Source organism: Rattus norvegicus, chromosome 14 (assembly GCF_021556685.1).
Source record: "Rattus norvegicus strain SHRSP/BbbUtx chromosome 14, alternate assembly SHRSP_T2T, whole genome shotgun sequence".
NCBI classification, from domain to species: domain Eukaryota; kingdom Metazoa; phylum Chordata; class Mammalia; order Rodentia; family Muridae; genus Rattus; species Rattus norvegicus.
In genome coordinates, this window is record NC_141547.1 from 31,937,089 (window position 1) to 31,962,382 (window position 25,294).

Genomic DNA, 25,294 nt, shown 5'->3' on the forward strand with positions numbered 1-25,294 from the left:
CTTTATCTCTTACGGAAATAGCTTTGTTAAATGAGCGGTCTTAAAATGGTTTGATTTCTTATTTAAGTTTCTTTTATTTCTTATTATAAAGCTCTCCCAGTCTAATCAATGGCTTCTATTATACAATGCTTTTCCTGTTGCCCACCATTCTCCAAAACGGATTCAACTTCCAAAAAACATTATGGTAGAAAAGTGAAATTAATTGTATATTTTCTTCCAGAAGATTTTTGGTAGTTTTAAAGTTCTCCTCAGTAATTCCCTAACATCAACCCCGTTTCCCCAAAATCTACTTTTGAGAGCAGAGTCAAAGCCTCGTCTTCATGACATTGCTGAGCTAAGTCCTCGCCATCTGGACCACGTGGGCTTGTAAGTTTGCTTCTTATGTTGGCTCTCTGAGTGGCAGTGACTGTAGGTCACAGTGCTGGGAGACGGGCATTTCCTACAGTGTGATGGATAACAATAAAGGCTGGTTTCAGGGAGCCAGGGGAAGGAGCCAGGGGACTCGTGGCCGCCTAAGTCATTCATGGGAAAGCCTGACTCTAGTGTCTGTTACTGTTGGAAGTAACTGCTCATTTTCAGAAGTAACATCCTGGAAGCTGTCTTGGTTCTCATAGCCACAGGCTTCTGGATGCTTCTCTCTCTGAGCAGGAAGCATTTACCATGTCTGGCTTAAAAGGCCATTCCTACCTCAGTTTGCTGTGAATAACTAACTTCCTTTTGGGTTTCCTTTGAGGATAAGACACTGAAGAAGATACTAGCGGGAACTTGACTTAGAAATGCTTAATAAGCAAGAGGTCTAGTTCCCAAAATGATGAGTAAAATGGGACATTTCTATAGAAGTAAGTTTTAAGGAATACTGGGGTATCCTGAAGACAAAACCCTAACAGAGTTCTCACAGCAGGGGGATGATGACACCGATGCAGGCAGGACAGTACAGCAGGACTGACTTCTTAGAACTGTACAGTGGAACAAACCAAGTCAGAAAGAGGCCAGATCCAGGCAGTTTTACTGGGGAAAAGCATCTGCAGTCCAGGTGGGTGCACCTGGAACCCAGAGCCATGGTGTGCAGAGATAGCTAAGGAGAAGGGACTGTGTACACGTTAGTTCATGTGTTCCTGGAGTAGTTCTGTTGCAACTATTTTCCAATTTACTTGTCCAGAATCTCAAAACTACCAGGGCAAAGGCCAAGGGGCCAGGAAAGGCTATCTCATATTGCCTTCTGCACAGAATGCAAGGAGACCAGTACCCTTTAAGGCAGTGGCTCTTAACCTTCCTATGCTCAACCCTTTAATACACCTTCTCATGTTGTGGGGACTCCCAACCATAAAAATCGTATTTGTTGCTACTATATAACTGTAATTTTACTACTGTTATGACTTGTAAATATCTGTGGTTTCTGATGGTCTTTAGGTGACCCATGTGAAAAGGTCATCTGACTCCCCCAAGTTGAGAATCACTGCTCTATGTGGACAGGAAAATGGAATGACCCACAGAGGACTTACTGAAGAGCAAATGGCTGGCATTGCTTAAATCTCTAGGCAGAGATCTCCTTTGCCTGGAACTTTACAATGGTGTGATACGCTGGTGGGAGTGCAGCTGACGAAGGCAACCAGGACAACATCTGGACTGACAGGAAGGAAGCCCTCAGGTGACCCTCACAAAGGCTTTACCTCTTCTATCCCAGTGTAGAGAGGAAAGGGCCAACAGAAAAGTCTGACTGCCCTGTTGCTGCCTAGAGGCTTCCTAGTGGGAGCTGAGAGGGAGGCTCATGGATGGGCTGCCATTTTACTCTCTCTAAATTGGAAGGAAACTTTGCAAATCACGTTGTCAGTAAAAATGAACCAGTTTCTTAGCTTTAAATGTTTTTTTGTTTTTTGTTTTTTTTTCGGAGCTGGGGACCGAACCCAGGGCCTTGTGCTTGCTAGGCAAACACTCTAGCACTGAGCTAAATCCCCAACCCCTTAGCTTTAAATGTTACAGAGGAAAAACATGCTTTCCTACCAGAAAAGAAAAAAAAAACAAAACAATAAAATTGAACATAATTCTGGCTCTCTGTTTAACAGACTATGCTGGGCTCAAATCATCTCTCAGCCTCAAAGTTCACAGTCACATTACAATGGCTATGCAAACTCTCATTTTGGGGGGGGGGTAAAATTATTTCCTTTTGTTACAGAATGTATCTAAAATATCTTAAAAACATCTCTTAAAGGTTCTTCCATAATGTTTCAAGCTCTAAAATAAAGTTCTGTCTAAGAGAGAAAAGTTTGGAAAGTTAATGGCCTGTCAGAGGAGAGCTTCTGATGGGCTTTCTTGGAGCTTCTCCTATGAGCCCCATGGTGCAGGCTCATTGCTATAAAGCCCAGGAATAACATCACATGGGTGCATTTCTCGAGGGACACTAGCTGCATATATCTGGACATATCTAATGTTTCCAGAAAAATACATAACATTTTAAGGATTTATTTCTGTTACATATGAGTGCACTATCTGAATGTACAGCTGCAGGCCAGAAGAGGGCATTGGATCCCATTACAGATGGCTGTGAGCCACCACATGGTTGCTGGGATTTGAACTCAGGACCTCTGGAAGAGCAGACAGTGCTCTTAACTTTCTAAGCTATCTCTCCAGCCCCTAACATTTTAAATATATCTGTATGGTTCTGATTATATCTAAACAAATCCCAATAAAACAACTGATATCTATTGGTATATCACAGCCATGGAGAGTTCATGGGTCATTTGCAGGAAGCTGCTATTGCATGCTGTCCAGCCTAGCTAACATGTAACGCTCTCAGTGTTAACTGAGGTACTGAACACTAGGGCTGTGCTACAGGATTCCAGATGCTAAATGGGGAAGGCCACTTACTTGAGCACAGAGATTTGAGGTCAAGTCTGGGCAACAGTAAAAACTCACAAAATGGTTACAGTGACTGCAAACACGGTGGCAGCCCCCAGGGGAACCACTGTTAGAGCCCGACAGCAGTGACAGAGATTATGATGCCTACCATGGGGGGACTGAGAAAAGGGAGGTGTCCAATGGGGCTGGAAAACAGCTTATCCTTGAGCACCAGTTAACAAACCATAGCTGATTGCTTATTTCTTTCTAGCTGTAAAGAATTTTTATGTTTAAGTGAGTGAGAAAATATTTCCATAGGAAAACATTTTCTGACATAAAAATGAAATGAAATCCAAATTTCAGTGTCCACAAATAAAGCTGTGGTGAACAGAGCCACCGTCCTCGCTAACACAGTGACTTCTGCATGTCAGAGCTGTGGTGAACAGAGCCACCACCCTCGCTAACACAGTGACTTCTGCATTTCAGAAGCCAGGTTAAAGGTGTGTGGTAACTGCACGGCCCACACAGTCTAAAACACTGAGTACTACCGGGAAGTTTGCTGACCCCTGGCTAGCATGAAGAGGTGTCCAGACCCAGCATCCCTGCACACAAACATTTTCTTCTTGTCCTGTGAAGGTTTGGGTTAGGCTGTAAACTGCTGGACCTCATTTAATGCTGTAGTTCAAGAGAAGAAAGTCATTACCATTCTCAAAATGGCTATTTCATACTGTCTTCCGATGCTACACCAAGAGACCAGACCAAAGACTCGCTACTTCTACAATTGTAGGTTCTGTCTGATCCTCTAAGGTCTGGGGGGAAGGCATGGAGATTTGATGGGAAAGTATATCTAATACAGGAGGGGAAAGAGAAGATGGCCCACGAGGGAGAAAGGAGCATGTACCTCATCTAAGGAGAACCAGCTTCATGTATGAAACACTGTGTCCTTAGAGTAACAAGAGCTCTTGGAACCACACTGAAAATAGCACGAGGCTGGGACAATGTCCTTCTGCTTCTGCAGAGGCCTGTGTTGTGGTTTGAAGTGACTTTAGTGCTGAATTTAGACCTGCAGCTCAAACTCACATTTTTACAAATGTTTACCAACAGAATATTGAAGATATACTGGCCTTGGAAATGAATCACCCCACCCCCAATCATTCCCTACACCCAAGGGGGGCAGGGTGGAGGGGAAGGGAGAGTGGGGAGGAGGAGGGGGAAGGAGAGAGGGGGACATAGCTGTGACAATATTTGTTTCAGAACAAAAACAGCAAAACAGTTACAGACCAGCCTATGGCATCCAAAAGAGGACACCAGCGGCTCTGTTTCCAGAGTCTTCTGTGAGGAAAAGGAAGTGGTGGTGTGGTGATGATCTGAAGGAACAGAAAAATGGCAGCTCTGGTCAGCTGGATACAGAAGCAAAAAGAGCAGGCTAGCAGTCCTACAGAGGGAATGCCGCACTGTATGTGCCTGGACTTTGGAGCTGAAGACGACCAGAGAGAAGCAGGCCTGTTTGCTCTCCTCCATAGAGTACTTGCAGACAGAGGGAGGCTGCCTGATAAAGAGGCTGTAAGGCCCCGAGGGAGAAAAGCTGAATACTGAGTCGCTAAGCTGCTGTTGTTAACCAAGAGCCTGAGTCTCTCTGTCAGCCTTGCTCTTCCCGGTTCCTTCTTCTATCACATGGTCGGGGTTTCTTCTACTGGAGGTTTGTGACTCTGGGCTTTTGTATATGGAGTCTGTGACTTTTATTCTCACCGTTTCTCTGTCCTTCTGAATTGTAGGTGAAACTCCTGAGCCTGCTCTTGACTTACCAAGTCAGTTTTCTACAGTAGGCAATCCAATGATCAATAACCCTTCAGCTGTAACTTACCAATCTTTTTTTAAAAAACCGTCACTGCCATCCTTCCTGATTGCAACATATTACTGCTCCATGACTCGGGTGTATGAAGACTTTGTTGACATTTAAAGATTTCTTCCTAGTTTTTATGGCAAATGTAATTTAGAGAAATAGATTTCCTCTGACTCTTCAGAGTAGAGTGACCTTCAGTTACCTCTTTTGCCCATGACAGCCATGCAAATGAGGGTGGAGGAGGGGGGACACCTGCTTTTAGTCCCTTCAGTTGTGTGTACTTGAAACTGACAAATGGCCCAACACCCCAACGTATACATTGTGCATTGGTGTGCTGCACTGCTGTTTAATCCCCACATCAGTCACCTTTTGATTTTATGAAGGAAACATTTCTTTTCCTTCTTTCTTTTTTACTGTGCTAATATATTTTATTTGCTTTGTATGCTGATACTTTCTTTTATCTTTATTTATTGGATATTTTTTATTTATTTACATTTCAAATGTGAAGGAAACATCTGAGTTGCCTTTTGCCCTCAAGGTTCACAGCTCCTGTCTCAGTCCTGACCTGAGCGCTCCTCTGCCTCTCATCCGTCTCTAAGACTTCCATGCTCCATGTTCTAGCACAGGCTGCTTCCTACCCTTGGTTAATCTTCCTGTTTCCAATCAGAAAGGGTTAAATATAGAAGATACAACATTCGGGCTTTATATTATTTAGAAGAGGTGAGGAGAAGATGGAAACAGTTGCATGGCAGAAGTTCTAGGATCCGTGCAGGCCTTCCCTACAGAGCACAGCATCATGTTTACCTACTGAGGTTAAAGTAGACAGAGCAGAGAACTTTTTGGTGATCATGTCAACCTGTGAAAGATTCAAAACTATGGCTACCATAGTCACGCAGGAAATCAGAACACACAAAGGCCTCCCACATCCTTCCTAAGGGCTCCCAGGAGACTGTACCATGAGGCCACCTTGGGAAAACACTCTTCAAAGGCACAGAGCAAAACACCATTGATCCTTGGATACCCAGAAGAAGCACAGAGGTGAAATGAGGAAAGAAAGCTTTAAGAGACTTACCTGAGCGAGTTCATCTCTGTTTTCTGATGAGATGAGTCACCAGTCACATGGCTAAGTTTTTGAGCTTGGAGTTTTGATTTGCTCTCTAATGATTCTATTGTTTCTTTCATTATTAATATTTTAGATTGTAATTCATATTTTTCATTTTCAAGCTATAATTTAAATTAAAAAATTAATAAGCATTATATAATATCTTATTTTTCATAGCTACTCTTAATAATACTCTGGGAGGTAATTATGGAGCTATTAAAACAGCGACTGCCATCTGCACTCTTAGATTGATGTGTCAGAGTGGCCGTGTCCATTGCCCTTCCCCACTGTTACTACAATGAAAGAAAACATGTAAACAAAAATAAAAACAAAAAATCCATAACAGCAATGAGACAGGAAGTGAAACTACAAACAGGGTGAAAAATCTGAGGAGCTTCCTAAAACTCAACCAAACCCCACAAACCCTCCATGGTTCATTTCCAGGTTTTGGAATCAAAAGTTTCTCCCCAGACCTCCATTACCCCCCACCCCCTCCAGAAAACCTGCAGTAAATAGATAGGAATTAAACAAAAATGGGAGGTGAGGGGAAGGTAACCACAACACAGTCAAGATTTATGGAGAAACCAAATGAAAGTCTTCCCGACCGCATGAGTAAGACCTGACTTCATATAGATCGCCCTGCTTCTCTGCATGGGAGCCCAAGACTTGAAGTGTGTTAAGATTCCACTAAATTATAAAGCCTTGAGATGCTGTCCCTGCACGTATCCTCCAGGGCACCGAGCGTCTTGCTGTCCTTCACTGTAACACAGTGATGTCACTCCTAAGCCACGCACTGCCCGGCTTGCTTGCTTTGAACTTTATCGGAGCAGAATCACACTGTGTACTTTCTTCAGCAATTTGGTGCTTTGGTACAACCTGCATTCGTGCCAGCCATACCTCTGATACTAGTAACCGTCACTGTTCTGCTCCATAGAAACTGTATTGACCTCTACTGAGCAGATGTACTCATGTATGATTGGTACGTGACGATTGATGACCACGTATTGCTTCGAATAAATAGTGTAGGCTCTGTGGAACCTCTCATCTGTCACCACCACTCCAGTGAAACGCAACAGCAGATGCAGATAATACAGAAGCACAAACAAATGAGCCAGTCATTATTTTTACTAACTCAACTTACAGAGCAGGGAGTGCATCCGGTCTAGGAACTGCCCCCTGCTGACCTTTCACATAGACCAACTATCTAGAAATGGACTGCTGACAGCATGAACTTGCTATGACCATGCCTGCTGTGGTTCAAACATGCAATGTCCACAACAGACTGAGGTGTCGAAGGCTTGGTCACCACCGCTTGGGGAGTGGTAGACTCTTTACGAACAGGACCTAGCAGAAGCAAGGAGGTTGCTAGGGGATGGCCTGACAAGATGCATCATGGTCCCTGCCTCTTCTCACCCTTCTCTGCTTTCTGGATGCTGTGTGAGCAGCGCTAGTCCACCAGACCCTGTCCACTACAAAGTTCTGCTTTGCTTCAGAACCAAGCAATGCAGCAGCTATGGACTGAGCCCTTGAAATCATAAGCCCAAGTAAACACAGCAATGAAAGGTGACAAACACTGAAAGCCAGCAAAAGAGATATGAGCTATTGAGACTCCCTGGCCACGAAGCTCAGAAACCTTGGGACTGCTTGTGGGAGGGATCTGAAACCAAGGACGCTACATAATGCAGAGCTGGTTAGGGGATTCCAATCAGAAGAGACAACACCAGAGTGCCAACAGGAATGTGGACGGCTAAAGGCCAGGCTCATAGGTCTCACATGGGAACAAGGAGTCTGGAAAAGGACTAAAAGCCATGAGTGATACAAAACAAGTAAGCTTTGTCCATCCCCTGAGACTTGTGACTATGTCACAAACCTGAGATTAAAATGGCAGACTGATTGCCCTGGGGGAGGACATTTTAAGGCAGTCAAGCATGAATGCTGTGGCTTGGTTATTTCTGGCAGCCTTTAGCCAGGTTTATAGTGAGAAGTGGGAGTGAACACCAGAGCAGAGCGTTTGAAAAATGTGTTCAGCCAGAAAATAAATGAAAGTGAGGCCAACAAAGGAATGGCTGCTAAAGAAAACAGCCACTTTGTAACAGGCTAAGAAGCCGGAAGAGCTCAGCAAGGCTGTGCTCATCTCCATTTAAGGGCATGAGCAGGAGAACAAGGAGAAACCTCTGTGGAAGACTGGGCTTTGAATACGGAGGAGGTGCTTCCCTAGTCACGGCTTGGGAAATGTTCAGTCACCTAAGAACTCAGTGGCTGCAATAGTTATGGTCCAGGTAGGCCTGGCTACTGCTCAAGCTGGCTGCGGACACTGTGTGACCCTCTGGCTTCAGCCCTAAGTAGCTATCTCTAAATAATCTTAAAATGACTTCTGGTGATGGTCTATTTGAGGCAGGAGGCAGTTTCTTGTTCTTTATATCTTCATATGTGTAGTCATTCTCCAGGAAAGAATTACTAAATGATCCTTCACTCACTGGTCTAGGATTCTGTACATGTTAAGTTTCTTTTGTGAATTTGTTATACTTGGTTTCATCGGCCTTTATTAGTCCTGCCCTTATCATAATGGCCCTAAACCCAGTATCACGTCCCTTAAACTTCTATACTACTTTTGGCTCTTTGTTTCTGCATAAATTATGAAATTTCAGAGTAGTCAATGGTAGGAAATATACACTATCTAGTTAGTCTGGAATGGTTGCATCTGTATTGAACATATAGATTTTTTTCTTGTCATTATTTCCTAAACACAGTATAACAACTGTTTATACAACGTTCACATTGTATAAGGTCTTATGAAATCATACAAAGTCCTGTAAGAAACCTAAATATGATTTAAAGAATATGTGAGGATATATAGGTTATATTCAATATTATGCCATTTTTATACGTAAACGTGAAGTTCTTCAGACTTAGGTATCTGAAGAAGTCCTGGGAACAGATACTGAGGGCTAATTATAGAGAAAATGAGCAGTCAGTTTCCCGTTTTAGTCTGTATGTATAACATAATTACTTTTCTAAGATCAAACCACAATAATCACAGCTTGCCACTACTGAGGCCTGCAACGTTCCAGGACTCTCACGTGTGGCCCGTGTGTTGGTCACGGATCACACTTTCACAGAAACCCTGAGAGACAGAAATACTCCTCCAATGTAAAAAACAACAAGCTAAAAGAGTGGAGCTAAGAACCTGGCCCAGACAGGAAGCCGGATCTGAACGACGGGAAAGGCCTCAGCGCAGGCTCTCTCTTCCTTGCATACTAGCCTTCAAACACATACAGTGTCTAAAAACATAACAACTGGTGCCGTCACCCATACCCCCAAATCCTCTGATAGATTACCTGGTGATTAATATACGTCAAATGTTCAATAGTCTTCTCTAATTCTGATTTTCCAACAACATTCAGTTCTTGGATATTCTGAAAAAGAATTTTATAGAAAATGTTCATTTCGTAGATTCTATGGCTGTTATAGGAAGGTCAGACATTTTATAAAAGCATTCTTTCAGTTAGAAAGTTACATGCCCTATCTCCATGTGTCATGCAGAGATAAAAAGGGACTCATTTATAGAGACTTATGTGGACTGAGCCTGGTTAACACCACACCAAGTCACAGCTCACAATGCGTCCTCACAAGAGGAGATGTACGGACCCACACACACCTCCCATTACAGTGTTACAGTGCTGCTCCCTGACCTAGCGCTTCATGCTGGTTAGTGCTCGACTGCTGAGCCACAACTCAGATTAAGAAAAACAGGATACGAAGAAGAAAATGCATGGTCAGACACAGGCGACAGAAGAGAATGAGACTGGTATTAAGAACCAGCTGGTCAGGATATAAATGAAGGCTAGTTTTCTCGTTTATTACCTCACGTCAAGGAGACTTAATGCGGTGGTGACTGGGTTTTTCCAGTAAGGGTGCGTACTCATGCTATTCACTTTAACACTGTACTTGATATTTAGATTATGCATCTGGTTAAAGAGATGACTGCTCTGTTAATTAAATCACTTGAGCAGTGCTGACGTATGCTCTAAACAAAGCGCCAAGCAAGGGCAGAGCCACCAGTGAAGTCTCTGACGCCACAGCTTATATAAAGACAGACCTGAAACAAGGAACTAAGATAAAACCATGAAGGTAGAAGGGCAGGGGTTTCAGGGTGACCCTCCGTAACAAAGCATGTCTAAGTCAGCCTGAGCTACACGAGACCTCGTCTCAGAAACAAACAGCACTGGAGCGTGCTCTGCAGGCTGCTGAGGGCATCAAGGGCTGTGCCCAGCTGGGCACCCTGCATGCTGCAGCGTCCACCTAGGTAAGATGTGCGCACATAACAGCGGTGCGACTGCTATGGGGTAACTGCTTTCTGAGTAAACTGGAGGGCTAATCCACAGAAGAGACTGTCTGATACTATGAGCGTGATCAAGGCCCAAGACTGTTGAGAGCATAGTCTCTAGGGCAAACCTGCTAGTGTTCTAATGTTCTAAATGGCCATGATGTCAAAGTGCCTCCAAATACATATGTCTGTACCTGTAGACCTGGGCATCTCTCTTGACCTTGGGTAGAGAAACGTCTTCTTTGCAGTGGGCAGCAGTCAGTGGGTCGCAAACAGAGCCTTATACTGGGCACTGAGATCAACTCTCCCTCCCTAGCCTAGGATAAGGGACTATCATAGAAGGGGAGGCAGAAAGGATGTGGGACTGGAAAATGGGGAAGGCTGCTGTGACGGCATGGCCATCACACTCATGAACTCACCGGCTGCTGGGGTTAGGTGCATAAGACCCACAAAAGAGCAAGCCAGTCAAAATTCTTGCATAGATGGAGTAAATGATCTCTAGGCCACACTGTTTAAATGATCTCCAGGCCACACCGTTTACTGAGGAGATGCTGGCAACTGACAGATTGAAGAGGGAGAACCATTTTCTTTAAGGGTATGGCTGTTGACAGGACTCCTCTGCCCCAGTGGATGGTCCCACAAAAAGGAACTAGAACATGAAGGGAGCTGGGAGGGGTTGAGAGGAGTGCGTATCATATTTCATTGTATACATGCATGTAACTCTCAAGCACATAGGGAAATACATATAGATGATCAACTATTTCCCTAGACAAGGGGCTTTATTTCTAGATGTCAAAGGGAATCTAGCGCCTGGCGCTCCTTAACTGGCATTAAAGGACAAATGAGAGAAGAGCATTTGAAGAGGTGGAGAAGAGTTTCAGTAGTCGGCCGAAGGAAGACTGGTGGTGAGCAAAGGTCCCTTAAGCCAGAGACCTTGGGAAAAAGGAGTGGGAAATAGCAGAAGTAAGTGTAGGGAAAAGGTGACAGGCCGTGAAATAGGCCAGGGCTGATCTCTAAGTAACAAAAAGAGTCTAAACTCAGGCCCACAGGGGCCCACAGTAATAGAGCACGTGAGAGCATAGTGACCACATAGGAGGGGTCAGGAGAGACAGGAGGGAACAATTGGAAGGAAAGGAGCTCAAGGAGACTGGATCAGAGATGAGCGGGGGTAGGCAAGCATTTAAACTCATTATAACTCAGGGCTCTCATCTGCAAACAGGGAGGATCAGAGAAGGCTTTTATGAAGACCTACTGGGATGGCCCACCTCACACTTGGAACAGAACGCTCAGGGGTGGGGGGGTGGGGCGATACTGTTGTTCAGGAGGCAGCACTGGCAGGCCTTGGCTGACAGCTGCAACTCTCTCAGAGAGTTTAGTCATAATGGCTGCTTGAAAGCAGGGTGGCCACAGGAAACACTCCAGAAGGCTGAGGAGTCATATGACTAATTCTGGTTTTTAACGAGAAGGTCTCTTGGAAATTCACAAAAGCCTGCTTCCTGCAGCACAGACGGTTCTGATAATCTGAAGAATTTTCTGAGTTGCTAGAACTAATGCGATTTTAAAATTCTATTTTTACACTTCTGGTCATTACAACAGACAAGGAAAAGGGCGAGCAAGAAGCTGAGCTCAAGGCTGCCATTTGCACAGCTTTCTCTCTGGTAATTTTAACTCTTTTTTTTTTTTTAATTTCTAGAAGGAAACATTCCAAAAGACTTCAATTAAAAACATTCTTACACTGTCTTTAGATGTTAAACTTTAACTGAAAATTTGTAACATGAGATTATGCTTAAAAGGCTTGTTTTTCTTTGTAATTTTAGTGGCTACTTTTAAGGCACTGCTTTCAGAATACTAACTGGAGGTAACCATAGCTTCTACAATAAGATCACTCAAAACTTACCACGTGGATATTCTATGAAAAAATGCCTGGGTGTATTAACACACTCGGGAACAATTGTAAAAATTATAATCTACTCAAGGGAAATGAAAACATCACACAAATATTCATACAAGCACGACTCGTGGATGGACCTCAAGGATATCATGCGGAGAGACACCAAACGTAAAACACGTATGGGCTGGGGATTTAACTGTGAGGTAGGGTGATCGCCTTGTAAATGCAAGGCCCTCAATTCAATCCCTAGCACATAAAAGGAAAAAAACCCACACATATTTAATGATTCAGTTCATATGAACTGTCCAAAGAAGGCCAACCCACAGAGTAGAAACTGAATTAGTGATGGCTACAGCTAAGGAGGCCTGGGGGAGCTGAAGCCATTATAATGGATACAGGTTTTCTTACTGTTGGAAAGAGTTTTTCTAAAATTAAGGTGAAGATTATAAAATATGGAGAAAAAGAATAGCAAAGCCACTGTACTGTCCCTTCATTAAATAGGTAAACTGTATACAAGGTGAAAAATATCCATAAAGTCATTAAATAAAGAAGAAAAGGTGGCCTCACTTGAACTTAAACAATCCCGAGTTCAGGGTGTGGCTGTAAGGACCAATAAGGAATGTCTTGGGCTTTGGGGGCCAAATGTGTCTTCTCAACTCTGCCACCACGGTACAAAAACAGCTATGGACAACACTGGAATAGTGACTACCACCTCAAAAGGTAGTTCAGCCTGGGCTGGCATGTTTGTGCTGTGTGCTGGGGACAGGGCCATGCCATGCCGTGCCGTGCTGTGCTGGGCTATGCAGTAACCGCTGTTATAAATGGAGGCGGTGGGGGGAAGGGGTGGGTCTTCACTTTTGCCCAAATACTCAATTACATTTCATGGCTGTAAACCGTACTACTTACTTTCAACTTTTCTCTCAGAGCTTCCTTTTCTGCTGTAATTCTTCTTAAGTCAGATAATGCGCGTTCTTTCTCCTTTTCTATACAACTTACAAGATTGTTGGGGGCCAGTGAACCAGTGGACTCCTGTCTTAGTGCAGATAACTCTTCCTTTGCCTTAGAGAATTAAAAGATATAAAATACTTAGGATATATTCCATTTTTTAAAGGGGCTATGATAGGGATATATTAAATACATGCTACTTTTCTTTCTTGCCAAATCCCAACAAAATAAGAGTAACAGGATTATAATTAAATACTAAAGTCCCAGTGACAAGAAGATTGAGAGAGGCTGAGGTCACAACACACTGGAAATGAGAGAATTAACGAGGCAGCCTCAAGAAAGCTGAGTGCTAAATCTTCTGTGGGGAAACTCCAGAAGTGGATCCATTTAATTAATGCGCTTCCAAGTCCTAGCAAAGCTCACAGAAATAAAAACGGCTCTTTTAACTTACATGTCTTCCCTCCTGTCAAAATAGTAAGGGGCTTCATGGGAGGCGGGTGTGGGGCAAACCAGCCACAGACTCTAGGATCTGTTCCCCAACTCCCCTGACGCTAAGACAGGCTCCGCAATAGGGCCAGGCTGCCGGCCTCCCAGAGCAGATTTTGTCCGGGAGCTAAGCTTAGAGAATGTGTGCAGCACCGTCTCGCACTGACTGGCTATGCAATCAACATACTGCAACAGTAGGTGCCCATCCATTTTACTGTTTTATCTCTGGGATCCGCACAAGTGCAGCATATCTAAAGCCAGGGACAATTTTGGCTGATGCCAGCTTAAGTCTGTTCAGCTAATTTTAGAACAAAGAGACTATCTCTAAATGACCTGACACACTGATAAACTAGAAAGGAGGGGAACAAACATGACAGCAAAGGAGAGGGAACTATCTGCTTTGAGTACACCAAGCCAGTCAATCCTACCACTTATCATGTTAATTAGGAAGGAAAAAATCACGAGCCCTGGTGCGCTGAAAACTTGCAGGACCCGTGGTTCTGTTACAGTAACTGTTCCTAAAGGGCTGATGGGTTAATTAGAAGCAGTGTCTTACTTCCTTATACAGGACACTTAGTCTGTCCCTTTCTGCTGTCAGCAGTTTCACGTTGGACTGTATATCCTCCATGTATTTCTCAAATCTTTCTAGCATGCGCTGAAGCTCATCCCTTTCTCTTGTGATCAGATGAATGTCGGAATTGCAGTCACCCTGAAACAATACAGTACAAAGACGAACATTACCATTTGTTATAATTATGACTGTGTGGTTGTCACAATCATGCTGGTGACGAGGCTGACAGACAGAAGAACAGACACCTTCTTAATGTAAGTAAAGAACTCCTGACAGCGTCCAAGCGAGCAGATGAGAGCTTTGGCAGTAACGGTGCACACTCCCTAGCTCTCGGTTCTCGGGAAGGTCCACGGCTGCCCATGCCACCGGTGCAGACCTCGTCAGCTGTTCCACATTTGCTGCCCTTAGGTAGTCCTATTCCACACGGCACCTAAACTATCGCCTCTAGTGGGCAGCACCCAGAAACTGTTCACATGCAGGAAGTTGGTCCATGCTGGAATCTTTGGGCGCAGGGTATAGGACATTTTGTCAAGCTTCCACGTCATTCTGACACATGGTAAGTTTTCAGTCATTAGGTTATAACTCTCTGCCAAGGAGGGTCCAGAGGTATGTGTGTACCTGTCTTCCATGACTGACCATTAAGGTCAACTTCTCATGTACAATAGCCCCAGTTGCTCCAGATTCAACCCACGTAAGGGCTATCTGTGCCATGTCCAAGTTCAAGTGACTGGGAGGGATGGTCACCGACTCCAAGTGTTCTGATTGGTCCTAAACAGTCTTCATTGGCACTTAATATAAATGAGATCTTAAAGTTATTTAGCAGTCAGGGTGTGGCTCAATGGCAACATACACCTCAAATTTGAATGATGCCTCTAACGTGCTCACTAAATTGAACTCCTGTGAGAGACACAGGAGGTGCCCGTTGCTGTCATTTGTGTTCAGTACCTGGTATGGTGCCTGAATGTTTCCTGGCCGGTCTGCTTGAGTTGGGATTCTACACTTCTCTGTAAATATATCTCACATGCAGTACTTACCTTAGTATTACTATAATGTGTGCTAATTCCCTCCCTTTCTCCACTCTATTACTCTCAACACACTGACAAACAGCACGCACAGTGCTCCAGCACGACATCATGTCAAAACTCCTCTTCTTACTTCCAGGCGGGTTTCACTACATAGCCCTGGCTGCCTGCCTTTGCTTTGCAGGCAGGTGGGCCTTCAATTTGTGGCAATCCTCTCGCCTCTCCCACAGTACTGGGATTACAGATGTAAGTCACCACAGTGGGCAAGGAACCATCGCCATAATCTCTACAGTCCAGGTCTCATTCAGACAGCGTATATCCGCTGAGCTGAATCATCTACGCGGGTCAGAGATGTTTTAAGCTATCAAGCAAATAAAGGAAGAAACCATTTTCTAGGTGGGAACTAGACACTCTGCTAGAGGATCCTTATGTGATCATCTCATCCAATCTCTGTAAGAAGGTGCGGTTATTTTTCTGGGCCTGCCCATGAGGAATTAGGGCTGCAGGGAATCTGCTTCTCTGAGGTCTATCACATGCTGATGCAAGAAGCTGGGACGTGTGTCAGGTTTCCAATCCAAAGCCGTGTGCTTGTGCAGTTACGTGGGAGACGCTGCCAGCGAAGACAAGAGAAAGCATGAAGTCTTCACTCCCCATGAGGCTGTGATCACTAACAGTAAAAGTGTCCCTTTTATTATAATTCCAAGAAACTCTGCCTAACAGCCTACCACGAAGCAGGGAGCTGACAGCCACAGCAAGTACCAAATCCAGCTTGAAAGAGGCCTTTGTTGTTTGCCAACAAGTGCTTAAAACATCCACTTTTGTGTGGGCAGTGTGCTCCCCAGGTCTCCACGCTCACAGCGGTCCCACACTCATTCGAATCACGTGCTTAGCACAGCTGCCCACGACGCAGGGGAGTGCGAGAAGCAACTCCTAACTCTTCCTTCACCTCACCAACGCCTCGCCACTTCCCACTGTGAGCCAAGCAACTGAGTACATACTCGGTGTTGACAGGATCACCTGCTCAACACTGCACACCAAGTAGATTTTGTGATTCTTTTGCACAATAAAAATGAACGATCCAGTGACTTGTTCTCCTGAGAAATAAGGGCATAATTAAACATAAATGAGCTTGCACTGCCTTTCCCACCAACTCATCCCGCGTATAACACATAGCACAGTGTTGATACTGACCAACAAACTACAGCCATCGGCTGGTACGGTTAAAAGGCAAAGTCAGAGCAAAAGGCGTGCAACTATTAGACCATGGATGCACGGTCTCCATGGAGAAGGTAACAGATTCTGAGCTAATGGCCGTCCCGGCATCATTCCTTTTACCTGTTCTGTAGATAATGCCTGTCATAGAAACCTTTAGGACTTCTATAGCTCCAAAGCTTTAAGATAAAGGAGAAAGGACAATCTAAATACAGTTGGTAGTAGCAAGAGAGTGGTAACCATTAGGACTTAACTAGGAGCATGTGACTTTAATCTCTCAGGAATCAACTTTTAGTAACGCACACACTGGCAGATGCAGTTAGGAAGCACCATGCGGATGTAGAGAAAGAACTCAGTGTCAGAACACACACTGGACCCTGCTCTCGGTACCCTGCTTCAAAAACAGACAACAAACAAAACAAGACAAAAACCAAACCTATTTGCAAAAACCCAAAAGGAAACCATGTGACGGATGCACAGGTCACTTTTGTAAGATGGGTTCACTGTGCAGCCCGGGCTGACTCTGAACTTTGGACTTTTTGTGTACAGCCGTACATGTGCTTGGTTACCTCTTTTCGAATCTTCCAAATGAACAGTTTTAGCCAACTTGTTACAGTAGGGCTAACAACTAAGTGCCTTAGTTAACTGCACTTCTGGTGTATACCTCACACCAACGACAAAGGTTCTGTTGAAGACTTGCTCAGTTGAAAGCCATGATGCTCCCGACTCAGCCGACGAAGCGGGGAGGGACACCAAGGCTTGGTGTGTGCCGTGAGGGCAGAGCTATGCCGTGAGCAGAGGCAGAGCACAACTGTTCCAGAGCAGAAACTCCGGAAGGGCAGAAGCGTACAGTGATGGGAGTCTCTGGGTCCTAGTTTCTGAAAGCCGACATCCCTCTCAGGGCTTAGCTATTCAACCTAAATTTACAGGAATCAGAACGTTATCCTTTATTGTTTGGAGGTTTCCCTAGTAATACAAGTTTCCACACTGCAAGTTACAGGATAAAACAAAAGTCAAATTAGGACTTTTTAAAGAATGTGTTAATGTTTCATTTAATACAGCAACAAAGCAAAAAGGTCTCTCTCTCTGTCACACACACACACACACACACACACACACACACACACACACACACCCTTCTGATTACTCTTATAGAAGGTCTTACCTTTTCTGAGCATTTGATTATAGGAGGTTTCTCCCGAGCACAGTAAATAACAGAGCATGATCTTCGCTGGATGAGATGCTGCAGTTTCTCCAGCTCTTTCTTGTAATAATCGCGCTCGTCCTCTATGCCTTTCAGAAATGTGTCTAGACGGGAGGGCGACTTGTCTCGACGTTTTATCCCGTGTTCTAGCCTCATCCTCTCAACCTCCAGAGTCAGTTCTCTTTCTGCAGATTACAGTGTTAGCCTTAGTAACCCTGCATATACAATGTGGACTAGTCAGGTAAACTACAGTGTTAGCCTTGGTAACCCTGCATATATAATGTGGACTAGTCAGGTAAACTACAGTGTTAGCCTTGGTAACCCTGCATATATAATGTGGACTAGTCAGGTAAACTACAGTGTTAGCCTTGGTAACCCTGCATATACAATGTGGACTAGTCAGGTAAACTACAGTGTTAGCCTTGGTAACCCTGCATATACATGTGGACTAGTCAGGTAAACTACAGTGTTAGCCTTGGTAACGCTGAATATATAATGTGGACTAGTCAGGTAAACTACAGTGTTAGCCTTGGTAACCCTGCATATATAATGTGGACTAGTCAGGTAAACTACAGTGTTAGCCTTGGTAACCCTGCATATATAATGTGGACTAGTCAGGTAAACTACAGTGTTAGCCTTGGTAACCCTGCATATACATGTGGACTAGTCAGGTAAACTACAGTGTTAGCCTTGGTAACCCTGCATATACATGTGAACTAGTCAGGTAAACTACAGTGTTAGCCTTGGTAACCCTGCATATACAATGTGGACTAGTCAGGTAAACAAATAGCTGTTCTTGTGTCAACCACAAGGATCTGACAGACTGGGCAAATACTGAGAAGAGTGAGAAGAAAACACAAGAAAAACATGAACGTTAATTAATGTCCAACAAGTGACTGTCCCTCTCTGTTGGTGTTATCTCAGCCAGATACTATTTAGTACTATAAACAGAAACAATGCATTTCTGTGTGTGTGGGGGTGGGGGTCCCAGAGACCCTAAAGGAGCTCTGAGAGGAAGCCTGCCTGTCAGCAAGCTATGTCACTGACCTCGGATTTAACACACAAAAAACCCAAACCAACTCACAGTGTTCTTTCAATAAACACGATTACTAGTTTTTCCTGCTGTTATTTTTGAGGCAGATGTCGCTACACTGTGAAGACTCAAAGTCCAGGTTCGAATGGGCCCTGTCAAGTGCCTGGGGCTGTGAGACCACACCACTGTGTCCAATCCACCTGACAAGGTACTTTTCCATGATCTAGACTGAAGATAATACTAGCAACTTCAGAGTTCAGCCTCATGAAACAGACAGACACTGACTTAAGAGCTGAAGGGGAGGCTCCAAGGCCTGACACTATTACTGAGTCTAGCATGGCTGTCCCCTGAAAGACCCAACAAGCAGCTGAGTCGGATGCAGGTACTTACACCCAACCAATGGACAGACGCCAGAAAGCCTGTGATTGAATTAGGGAAAAGCTGGAGGACCCTGTAGAGGACCAGCAGTCTCAATTAACCTGGACCCCCAAGATTTCTCAGACCCTGGATCACCAACCAGGCAGCAAACACCAGCTGATATGAGGCCCCCACACATATACAGCAGAGGACTCCAGGTCTGGCCTCAGTGAGAGAAGATGCGCCTAACCTTCGAGAGGCTTGAGGCCCCAGGGAGTGGGGAGGTCTGGTGGGGTGGGGATGGGGACATCCTCTTGGAGAAGGGGTTGGGGATGTACTGTACTGTAAAAAAGGATTGAAAAATAAAGTTGTTCTATCTGATGTACTGCCATCTTCTCTTCATTTCTTCAGCAGATACACAGTCCACTAGATGCGACTAACAGTCCCAGACATTAGGAAAGCCATGACCTGACCATTCCATGCCAGGAAGAAATGGTCAGGGGGAGCAGAAGAAAGTAGGAAAGAGAGAAGGATGGGGCAACCGTGGTTAATGCAGGAGTAAAAGCTGCCAGGTAAGGAGCACTCGTTGCTCCGTGAGGGAGCACGTGGAAGGGCAGACCTGCTGCTGAAGGGAGGACAGGCCTCTTGGGATGGAACGAGGAACTCCAGAGTAGTGGGTGGTCAAACAGGGACACTGGGGGCAGATTTTAAGGCAATACAACAGTCCGTAAAGACTCTGAACTGAATGATTTTCTGCCATTTCATCTTGGTCTGTCTCAAAGGAGCATACATTTCCATCTCAAAGTACCGGGGAGGGGGTTCCCACTATGTCCACACTGCCCAGCATCGTCTGGGTTTCACAGTCAGTGTTCGACAAATGGTTGTTAACAGACGCACAAAAGCTCATCTACTAATAAACACAGCATCTTACCTGTGACTGCAAAACTCTGCAGTTTTTTGTTAAGTCTTTGCTTTTCTTGTTCAAGCTGATGAACAACCGTCTCCAGGTCTGACTTTAAAAGTAGTTCACCATTCAGTCTCTCCTTCTCCTTATTGCTTACATCTAATTCCTGCAAAATGTTCATTCTATAATTGAATATTCTAATAACTTTATTAACCATTGTAGCAATTACAGGTAAAATGGATATTTTTATAAGCATATATCTGTCTGTCTATATCTATCTATCTATCTATCTATCTATCTATCTATCTATCTATCTATCTATCTATCTGTCTGTCTATCTATACCAGTATATTCACATATGTGTGCACGTGTGTGTGCATGTGTGCATATACTTTTAGTGACAAATGTACTATACAAGGACCCACAGCTGTCACACTGTGCTGGGACTCAGACCACTGCCAGTCTTAGCCTTCATCAGAGAGGCTTCTTTCTCAGAGTAGATGGGAACTAACACTGAGACCCATAGTGGGCAGTGTGTGGAGAGTGAGCGACTTGAGTACTCGGTTCTGCATGGGATGTGTTTATCAAGCCCGCCCTCAAGGATCATGTGGTAGAGTGTAGGAGCCAAAGATGGTGGATGACTGCAAGCAACAGAGACTTCAGACACCACAGGACTGACACACTCGGGGACTGTGGCTGAGTGCACAGGGCTTGTACAGGTTCAAGGCAGACAGGGTGACAGCAGAGAAGCAAGAAGCTGTCTCCATTTTACACCTGCAGGGAAAGGGAACTCAGTTTTCTCCAATGGAGTGTGACTCTGTATATTAACCACACTCCAGGGCAGGCCCCAGGCCCAGAAGTTGGCCAACATGAAACGGACTCCATGGTTTTGTCTGTGCTTTTTGTTTTGGTTTAGTGTTTTGTTTTGTTTTTTGTCTTACTGGTTTTTTTTGTTTGTTTGTTTTTTGTTTTGACCTCTGCTTCTGTTTTGAGAGGAGAATGCATATGGAAATTGGGTAGATCTGGGAGGAACTGGTGGAGAAAAAGTATGATCAAAATACACTGCATGTAAAAAAACTTAAAAGAAAGTAAACAAATAAAGGAAAAAAAAACCAAATGCACCATGGAGCCCAGATGCTAACAGACGCTCCTCTGTGGAAAGTGGAACTCATTTGTTTAGTATTTACCCGACTTCTCTCTAAATGAATATGTACAACATGACTTACTCACGCCTATGCTTCCAGAGGCAGCAGAACAGACCAGGGACATAGTCACTGTCTCCGCCATGGCAAGGGCTTAGTGAACATTAGCGAACAACATCCCTGTTATCTCTGAAACACACACACTGCAGAAATACTAACAGGAAATATAAGAGACTCCTGGATGTGAGTGTCAGCTAGCATCACTGACGATCTCATGGGTCTGAGACAGCCCTGTCAATCATCCTCAGCTCTCACAATGTCAGGCATTAGTGAACAGCAGCAAACACACCCTGTGGCTCACAGAGGCCATGTTCCAAAGAACACCTCAGCAACACCTCCTTTGCCGTTACAGGACTCGAGAGTAAGCTCCTTCCGCAGGCTTAGTTGACACAGTTACTCAACGTCAGAGTCAAGACTTGCTGAGCTCAACTTATAAAGAAGCCACTATCACTGGGCAGTGGTGGCACATGTCTTTATTCCCAGCACTTGGGAGGCAGAGGCAGGTGGATCTCTGTGAATCCCAGACTAGCCTGGTCTACAAATGGAGTTCCAGGACAGCCAGGACTGTTACACAGAGAATCCCTGTCTCGGAAAGGAAGGAAGGAAGAAGAGAGGAAGGGAGGGAGGTGGGGGAGGAAGGGAGAGAGGGAGGAAGAGTGGGAGGGAGGGACAGTAGGATGGAGGGAGGGAGAGAGGAAGAAAGAAGCCAGTTATCATGTGCTGTCCATACTATGTGCACGAATAGTGAATGCATGCTACCGTAACACAGAAATGTAGGCATCCCAAATACAGCAGCTTAGACTACACATAACGAAGAATGCAAGTCATCTTTGTTGGTCTCTGTTTCTAATCTTGCAGAAACACTTCTGACATAGCAAGTTATCACACTGAAGAGAGCCCCCGACCCTCACCCCCCAAGTGACCATCAGTTTTAACTTGTAAGGCACCTGCTAATTCCACGCAGTCTCTGTATCAAGAGGTCTCTTGGCATGAAGCCTAGCTTTCTCACTAAAAAGGCATAGGGTCAAGCACTGTGACTATGAAAGTCACTTAAAGTACACCAAAGCAATTGCAAAGAGTACTTTTATAACAGTCAACAAATAAATAACTACCAGTTATGATGTTACTGTAGCAATCAGAGAAACTATAGCTAGAGGGATATAGAATTGATAGCAGGGCTCTCAAATTTTCAGTTCTACTTACAAACCTGCACTGTGAATGGTTAGAGAAACAGTATGGAATTGCATAATCACACTGTGGACCATGTATACTCAGCTATAGAAAGGAATGGAGTTCCCATCCATGCTGCACCCTCACAGAGCATGACAACACCCTCAATGAAAGAAGCCTGATGCAAAAGAACATAGGCTTCATCATTCATTTACACAAATGGTCAGGAGAACTCTAGACCCTGACGGTAGGTGAGCGGCTGTCAGGAACTAAGCAGAAGGGTGACTGCTCATGGGAATGAGATTTCTTTTCAGAATGATGAGTGTTCTGGGCTTGGTGGTGATGGTTGTACAGCTCTGTGACTGTGGTAAAACCACAAGGTCCACTAAAACGACTGAATATTGTGCATACACATTTTATCTCAATAGACCTATGAAACAAAGCATCGATTCAGCATTGAAAACACTGGCAACAGTGTGTCATCAACTTACCCATTGCAGTTTTGACATTTTTTCCTCAAGGTTCCGCATTTCAGAGAGGTTTCTTTTAATCTCTTTCTAGGAATAAAAAGCCTGTTAGGTAAGTATCTAAGACCCTAAGACTATCCGGCCACTATGGCATCCCAGATGAGAGCGCTGGTTTGCATTTTCCCGATCCATAAGGTCTGGGACTTGAACCCAATACCCAGCCCCAATGAACAGAGAATAAGCTTGGATGAGGCACCTGTTTAATACTGTGGTTTAGTACTCAGTGCTTGTGAGAACTCACTTATCAAGAACCATCTCTCCCTTCTCGATCCTTGTGTTGGGAATGATGACAGTCAATTCCTAACCATGCTCTCCCTGCTCTCAGTCTGCTCTTACCAACCTCGATTGCTCACACTACAACCAAGACAGCAATACTGGGATCCCACAACCATCTATTGTTGCTTCAAGTTGACATCTGTGGGCCCTGTCAACAGGCCATGAAGCGCCACATTCAATACATTGCATGCGAAAACACAGAAGATACAGAAAGGAGTAGAGAGCGGAGAGTGGAAAGAACAGAGGTGCATTGCAATACACTAAAAGCAGAAAGGCAGAACCAAAACTACATGCGTTACACACCCCAACCCAGCAGCCCGGATCTGAAGATCAGAACCAAGGCCGCAGGCATGTGAGGCGAGCACTCTGCTAACGGGGTGACATCCTAATCCGCTTCTTCCAAAGTCTTCTCCCAAGACTGTTTGGCTGTCCCTTGAGAGTCCATAGAATTTTCTACTTTTGCAAAAACTGGCACTGCATTCTGATAGGACCTGAGCTGAATGCACAGACTGTATTACAACACGGGTCTCCTAAGCCACACTCACGGGAACACAGGACGCCTTTCCACGTACACATCCTTCAGTTGTCACTAGTGTTCTGTTGTATCTTAAGTTTCTACCTCACTGGTTAACTGCATTCTTCCTGATTTGGTTACAAATAGGATTTACTAATTTCATTGTTAGATTTTCTTTTTATACGTAGTATATACTTAGCATCTGGTGTGTGTGTGTGTGTGTGTGTGTGTGTGTGTGTGTGTGTGTGTTGTGTTAACATGCAATTTTTTTAACTTGTTTATTCTATTTCATTGTGTACAAATCTTTGGATTTTCCACAATTAAGATCATGTCACATATGATCAAAGAATTGTCACTCTTTTATTCTGTTTTATTGTTTGTGTCTAATTGCTGAGGATTTCCAGTACTGTGTTTTAGTTTAGTTTAATTTTATCAAGATACGGTTCACAAAGTATCTCAGGTTAGCCTAAAACACAGTCTTCCTGCTTCAGTCCCTGCAAATGCTGGGATTTCTAGGTGTGTGCCTCTGCTTCTGGCTCAGGACGATGCTAAACAGAAATAATGAACGTATCCTAGACTTACTCCTGATTCTAGAGTAAAGGATTTTAGTCTTTCAACACTGAGTGTGTTTGTTGTGGGCTTTTTATTAATAGCTGTATTATGTTGATATAGTGTCCTTCTCTTTCACTAGCTATGGAGTAACATCACTTAACACAAATGCAGTGATGCAGACAGTGGGCTTCACAATGGATCTATCTACTCTGGACAGGAAGAGTTCCCAAGCACGATACCAAGCTGGAGGGCACAACCAGTTCTGCTTTGAACTGTGGTACTGGAGAGAGAGCCCAGGTGCATAGACCCACTAGAAAGTGTTCTACCATTGGGCAGCATCTTCCCAGCTTTTAAAGACTGGCATCTCGTTACTTAATTTACACACAGTGCTCCTTAAAGATGACCTGCTCAAGACCCTGCCTGTGGTCTAGGTATGTGTGAGTTCTCTACTCTTACTCTCCCTTTCCTAACTGCTGTTAGCACTCTGCTTCAAAGAAATTTCATTTGTGGTTTAAAAGCACACTATTTCAAGATTTTAAAAAACCCTTTGAAGTGTCAGATACATAGATCATTTAAGGCCAGGCTGGAGCTGGCTGAAGGTTTTATTTTTCTCCCATTACATTTCATTGGGATATATTTAAAATACAAATTTACTTTAAAAATACTTACAAGGGTTGGGGGTTTGGCTCAGTGGTAGAGCGCTTGCCTAGCAAGCGCAAGGCCCTGGGTTCGGTCCCCAGCTCCAAAAAAAAAAAAAGAAAAGAAACCTGGCCTGGAAAAACAAAAATACTTACAAGTACTGTGAACTATCTGTCCCTTTGACCTAGCAATTACTAACAATGGTAATGATAATACCATGTGGAGGAATATTATGACACTTTGAACTTTAGAGTCAAAGACTTAAAAGAAAAAATTCAATTCATCCATGTTCTTTTATTCTAGGACAGTATGGTACACTGATCATAAAAAGGGCAGCAAGTATAAGGTGTTAAAATGGGGTACAATTTTGCAAGACTTTCAAGGAGAAAAGGTCATTTGGACTCACTGTTACATTTTAAATAACAGTAAACTTGCTTTAAGAGATTAACACTATAATCAGGAAATTTCACCCTATGCATCTTTTTAAGCAGATAGATGAAGAATGGTAGTTACCAACTATAAAATATACATGTAAAATGTTTTTAAATGCCTTTGGGGGTTGGAGAGATGTCTCAGATGATAAAGTGCAAACTGTGCTGGCTTAATGACCAGAGTTGGGATCCTGAGAAGCCCTGTGAAAGCTGGGCTGACGTGGCTGACTGGAGAGTCTGAGATAGGGTCC

The 25,294-nt window shown here is 44.1% G+C and overlaps 1 protein-coding gene across 5 annotated transcripts in view; it reads right to left on the bottom strand.

The window, feature by feature from the left end:
- Cep135 (centrosomal protein 135) overlaps window positions 1–25,294 on the bottom strand; it is a 65,121-nt gene that overhangs the window by 24,282 nt on the left and 15,545 nt on the right. For 3 of the 5 annotated variants that reach the window (NM_001398887.1, XM_087582981.1, XM_087582982.1), the window contains 7 exon segments: window positions 5,751–5,902; window positions 9,119–9,196; window positions 12,905–13,057; window positions 13,986–14,138; window positions 17,400–17,623; window positions 19,760–19,898; window positions 22,596–22,661. In NM_001398887.1, coding sequence (NP_001385816.1) covers window positions 5,751–5,902; window positions 9,119–9,196; window positions 12,905–13,057; window positions 13,986–14,138; window positions 17,400–17,623; window positions 19,760–19,898; window positions 22,596–22,661 — 965 coding nt within the window. 5 annotated transcript variants of the gene reach the window in all.